Below are 6,000 nucleotides of genomic sequence, written 5' to 3' on the forward strand. Positions count from 1 at the left end.
ACTACCACGTGCTTTCCACATTCATATTTATTATTGAAACAACAATGCATTCCAACAAATAAAATGCATTCCAACAAATAAAAATTTCAGCTGTTCATTTTGGAGATTCGAACTGTATAAACTACATTAAGTTCACTGCTAAGTAATTTATTCTGGGTCTGTTTTATTTTTTCAGAGTTTTTCTGTTAGTAAGGTGTACAGTTTTGCTCTAGTAATTACTTTTTATAAAAATATTTTTATATCCTTAGTTCCTTATTTCATTAGTTTCTCGACTATGAACAACAATAAAATTATCTTTTCATCTCCTCTCATCTTCTAGTCTGTTTTAGTTAATAGCATTTTCTCTTCAAAAAATGTATGTTTGATTTCTTAAATGTGCTTGAGCTTATTGTGTCAGCTAACTTTCCACTTGCTTACTCTGCTCTCCCATTTTGTGTGAGTTTCATTATCTTACACTGTCAGAGGACTAAATGTTTGTATACTATCTGCTATGCTTATTTCAAATTTTAGTCTTAGTTCTCTAGTATATTCAGTCCTCATTACCAGACAGTTTGCCAAAGATTCCCTTCTAAGCAATCCTTCCTTAGTTGTCTGAAATTAGTTCTTTAGTGGAGTCCTGGGAACAATATTCCTTGATTATTTTCACTTTCATAGCTTGTTGCTTATCTTTATCTCTTAAGGCAGCATGTCTGGGTTTGAAATCCCTGATTCCCTTATTTTCTTGAGTGTCTTGTAAATGTTGTTTCTGTTTTGGGATATTATAATTTGATATCAAGAAATCTGATGCCAATCTGATTTTCATTCTTTTTCTGTGAATCCTTTCTGTAAGGATAACCGAAGATTTTTGCAGTAAAAAGTTTTACCCCGAGGCATGGGGTCACATTTATCAGGTACCCAGTGTGTGTTTTCAATAGTAGTTTTAAGAAAAGCTGAATTCATTGGAAATTTTTTTCATTGTTTTGATTTTCTTCATTAGGAATACCAAGATGCATAAAGTTGGTGTGTATACACACACACACACATACACACACACACACATATATATAGATTATATATGATGTCTTTTGACTTTCAAATAAAATTTTTTTTCAAATATTTAAATTTAAATTTATTTCTCATTTTCTCTGCCTTCCTCACATTTCTCTTTTACAATTTTACTGTGCTTTCTCATATACATTTTGTGGATCTTGTAATTCAGGCTTCTTTTTAATTTTTTTCCTTGTTCCATTCCATTTCCAGGTCACATCTTTTCTAATTCCTTTATTAGTCTGATTTTTTTAAAATGCAGTTACTTTCATAGCAGTTTTTTTCCTTGTTCATTTTTAAATGTTATTTTAGAATTTTAGCTGTATTGCAGCAATTTTTTGATGAATTTCATTATCTTTACAAAAATTGAGCTTTTTTTCACCCTTGTTTTACAATGAAGGCAGAAAAATTACTCTTCTGCTACTACATTTTAATGAGATAAATTATTTTTCTGGAATAATAGCAGAGATTCTTGTGGGAGAGTGGGGCATGGGCTATAGTAACTTTTCATGTTGGGGTCACTCTGAAGCTATTATAGCAAAGGACTAGACACTATGTCCTCTCTACCTTCACCGGGTCCAGGAAGATTTCCATAAAAGCTCTGTGTTTCTCAGAACTTTTCTCAGCCCTTTCTGTGTAAGATGATATACTCATTTTACAAAGTTGTCTTTATTGCTTGCATTTTCTGGGGCTTTTAACTTCTGTTCTCTGCCATCCAATACTGTCACCATACTCTTTAATAACATGATCATTGATGCACATAAATGTGTTAAGAAGTTATGGTTCTTACCTGTATTTTGCTGACAAGTTTAGCAAGTAATCCTGATTCTGTTTTGCTCTTTTTTCTTTCAATCCCCATATTATATAATGTACCTGCCATGTGCTGGGTAGTAAGACCCTGAGGATTGGAAAGCTGAACAAGACAAAGAAAGATTTTGTTCTGGTTGTAGCTTAAATTTTCTGGAGGAAGAAATAGAAAATAAATAAGAAAATACTAATAGTAACAAATGCTTAGTTTAGTATCATATAAGCATCAGATTATTATTAGTATATGTGTGGGACTGTATGAGATTACCTGGGTATAACCTATGTCTTTGAGTAACTAAGCTGTCTTTGCCTCAATTTCTTCACTTGTAAAGGAAGGTAACGGATAAAACTCTACAAGTAGAGTTTCATAGGAAGTGGTCATAATAAGTGGCAGAGCCAGGATTTGAGCCTAGAAACCTGGCTGTGGTTGAGTTTCTGCCCACCATGCTGTCAGGGTTTCCTTTCATGCACAGTGGAAGTCAACTAAAGATAACTGCATGGCAAACGCAGAGAAAATAGTTCAGTGAAGGACACTGAGGAAATTATTGGAGAAATAGAACAAAAAAGTAGGGAGACACACTGTTGCTAGGACAGAGAGTTTTGACAGGAGAGATTACATGTAGGGAGGGAGACACACTGTTGCTAGGACAGAGAGTTTTGACAGGAGAGATTACATGTGTTCACGTGACAGAAATGTTGTGGAAGAACTACTAGGAAATATCCAGTGAGATTGAGGCCATCTTCAATATTAGCAAGAGTCGAAATCATGGACCAGGAAGCGGTAGATGGGAGGAAGATTGTGTTGTGTTTTGGAAAAATTGATTAGTAAGAAATTGAGGAGAGCAAGCTGTATTATTAAAAATGGCTCCCTTTAAAAGATGTTTAAGGTAGGAGTGAAATTTTCATGAATCATGGAGTTAAAGGAGATTCCTACCTTGAGCATTAAAATGTCTAAACAGCATTTTAAGCTATTTGTGGTGGTGAATCAGTTTTTATTTAACTTTCTAGTTTATATATTTTTATATATTTTTCTTCTTATATATATTATATGTATGCATATATACTGGGTTATGATATGTGTGCTGTAGTGGGATGTGGGATATGTATGTGTAAGGGTTGGGGAATGGAGCATTTTGTCTTAGCAGTAATATTTTATCACTGATGTTGTGTAGAATTGCTGACACACGGTGATAATGAGAAGAAGACTAACTTTTGGTCAGTTTTATTGATTTTTACCTTCTTTACAGACAATGCATCTCCTTATCAGATGGGATGAATGCTTCCACTATTTCATTGCTCTATCCCTGACCTTAATTTTATATTGATAGTGCTTCAATTGCTGTATAGCTACCAATTAAAATATATTCAAATTAACATTATCTTCATATTTTATAGGCCAGCAACTACTTCTCAAAGGCTTTAAAATTTGATCCAGAAAATGGATACATAGCCATGAATCAAGCTATTTCAAATACAGTATTAAAGAAATATGAAGAAGCAAAAGAAGATTTTGAACGTGTAGTTGAAACCTGTCCCTTTTGGTCTGCAGCATATTTTAACAGAGCACAATTCTACTGTTGCTTAAAGCAATATGCACTGGCTGAAGAAGACCTTAACAAAGGTAATTTTGGGGTAACTTTTTTGGAGTAAGATTACAACTATTAATGTAAATAGATGCAAAAGAAGAAAATTATCCAATCTATTTATCTAGTTAAATATTCGCAAGAATTGATATTTTATATCATGTCTTCAGTGTAATTAATATAGATTCCTCTCATGTAATATCTTAAAGCTTTGGTTATCTGAGATAGAGAAAATTATTAGGGAATCATAAACAATGCAAGTCTCTCAAAAACACACACACACACACACTTTACTGCATTTTTTTCAAGTTAATTTTCTTAGAAAGATGTACTATTTTTAATTTAGCTTAGGTATATTTTAAGCAAAATATTTTCAAATAAGTAAACCCTTAAGTTCTTCTGATATAAGGTGTTTGTTTTTAAAATGAGACTGTTTTCGAGTGCTAGCATAAAACATATCTTGAAATACTTTTCTTTTACAGCCCTGTCTTTGAAACCCAATGATGCTCTAGTATATAATCTTAGAGCAGAAGTTCGTGGTAAAATAGGTCTGATTAAAGAAGCCGTGACTGACTATAACCAAGCACTTGACCTTCAAGAATTTGCCTCACATGGACTGTAGTTTCCAGTGTGGTTTACACACCTTCCAGAAATTGAAATGCATTGTTGTTTAAAAGTTTGCACTATCTTCATTATTGTATTCATTGTTTTATCTTTAATAACCTTCTAATGCATTTTAACAACATATTTGAGTTATATATGAGTTATAAAACTTTTAGATCCTTTTCTGCTTATTTGGAATAACTAATATTTGCATTTCTTAATGGGATGCTGAATTTAATGGAATATTTCTTAAAAGATATTAACACAAAACTTTCTTTAAAGTCAAATGATAGCATTTGAAATGATGCTGCTGATAATAATTGCAGAAAAGTGTCTGATCTTTTCATCAATATCTATACATAATGTATGCACAGTGTCCAGATTTAACACAATAAATATGGAGTTGATGACTATAAAGAAGTTTAAGTCCAGTATATTTCCTGTCTTTTTAAAACCTTGTATATACAAACCTGTGTTCTTCCTGGTGCTTATTATCTTCCAACATATAAACACGTTTCTCTTTTATGCAATGCCTTCTCTCCAGGACAGCACCCATAAAAATTTTGCACATCCCATTTGGTCTATGCCTTGTGGCTATGGGTAGCAGATAATTAAACTTGAAAGTTATGACTGTAATAATCATGTTTTTTCACTTACTTTAAGCAAGATACGCTGTTGCATGCTTCATAGACATTGCTTTCTCAACAACCTCTTGAGGTAGGAGGTATCTCTAGATGAGGAACCAAGGTCTGGAAAGACTGAGTTACATGATGAAGGTCACACAGCCAGTACATGGAGGAATGGAGAGGTAACCTGCATTCAAGTTTCAAAGACTCTGCTTTTCCTGATCCTTTTCACCTAGAAATAAAACCAGATAAACTGAGAGTCTATCAAATAAGCTTTATAATGTTAAAGCTCTGGATTTGCCTAGTGAGTAACAATGCAGAAAATGGATCTCCAGTCTTTGACACTTTGTTTTGTTTAAAAAAATAAATTTTCATTGAGGTAACATTCATTTACATTATATGACTTTGTGGCATGCAGCATTATAATTCATTATATTTCAGTTCCCATCTCCCACCTTACAGCTAACTTCCCTCACCCTTTCACCCACTCCCCACCCCCAGCCCCTCCTGGTAACTGCCAGTCTGTGTATCTAAGACTTGGTTTTTGTTTTGTTTGCTCTTTTTTTTTTTTAATATTCCATATATGAGTGAATTCATACGGTAACTGTTTTCTCTGACTTATTTCACTTAGCATAACAACCTTGAGTATAATTCATGTTGTTGTAAATGGCAAGATTTCATTTTTGGTGTTTTTTTAATAGCTGAAAAGCATTTTATTGTGTGTATATGTATATACCAAATCTTATCTGTTCATCTGTTGATAGGCACTTAGGTTGTTTCCATATCTTGGCTATTGTGAACAGCGCTGCAATGAACATAGGGGTGCATAACTTTTTGAGTTAGTGTTTTTATGTTTTTCAGAAAAATACTCAAAAGTGGAACAGCTGGATCATATGACATTTATAATAATTTTAAAAGAAATCCCCATACTGTTTTCTAGTAGTGGCTGCACCAACTTATATTCCTGCCAACATTGTAACATTTCTTTTTGTATTGGTATGTATCTGTGTATATCGTTGTCTATGTCTATCCGTCACATATCTATCCATCCATCCGTCCATCCATGCATAATACCCGAAACTTTTAATTTGAAATACAATGTGCAATATCTTACATTTTATTTTTTTAATAGTTTTTTTTATAGAGGCATGTTTTTATTTATTTATTTGTTTTTTGTTTATACATGCACTGGGTACAGTCAGAAGCGTGGGAGGGTGAGAGAATTCACCAGAGCCAGAGCGGGGAGCAGAGCAGGCAGAAGGACCGAAGTACACTGCTGAGGGGAGCAGCGGGCGGCAGGAGAAGTCTGCGTGCCATGTGGGAGCCTCGTCCGGTGGCCGGGGAGAAGCTGGGGA

At 33.8% G+C, this 6,000-nt stretch overlaps 1 protein-coding gene across 1 annotated transcript in view; it reads left to right on the top strand.

Annotated features, from left to right (window-relative positions):
* LOC311176048 (tetratricopeptide repeat protein 6-like) overlaps positions 1 to 4,108 on the top strand; it is a gene marked incomplete at its 5' end in the record, with an annotated part of 33,331 nt that extends 29,223 nt beyond the window's left edge. The window contains 2 exons of the mRNA XM_084241359.1: positions 3,229 to 3,454; positions 3,899 to 4,108. Coding sequence (XP_084097485.1) covers positions 3,229 to 3,454; positions 3,899 to 4,038 — 366 coding nt within the window. The 3' untranslated portion in view covers positions 4,039 to 4,108. The remainder of the gene's footprint in view (positions 1 to 3,228; positions 3,455 to 3,898) is intronic.
* Between the last annotated feature and the right edge of the window lie 1,892 nt (positions 4,109 to 6,000).

The sequence above is a fragment of the Talpa europaea genome (genome assembly GCF_964194135.1).
Source record: "Talpa europaea genome assembly, chromosome: 8".
In the NCBI taxonomy this organism is placed as follows: domain Eukaryota; kingdom Metazoa; phylum Chordata; class Mammalia; order Eulipotyphla; family Talpidae; genus Talpa; species Talpa europaea.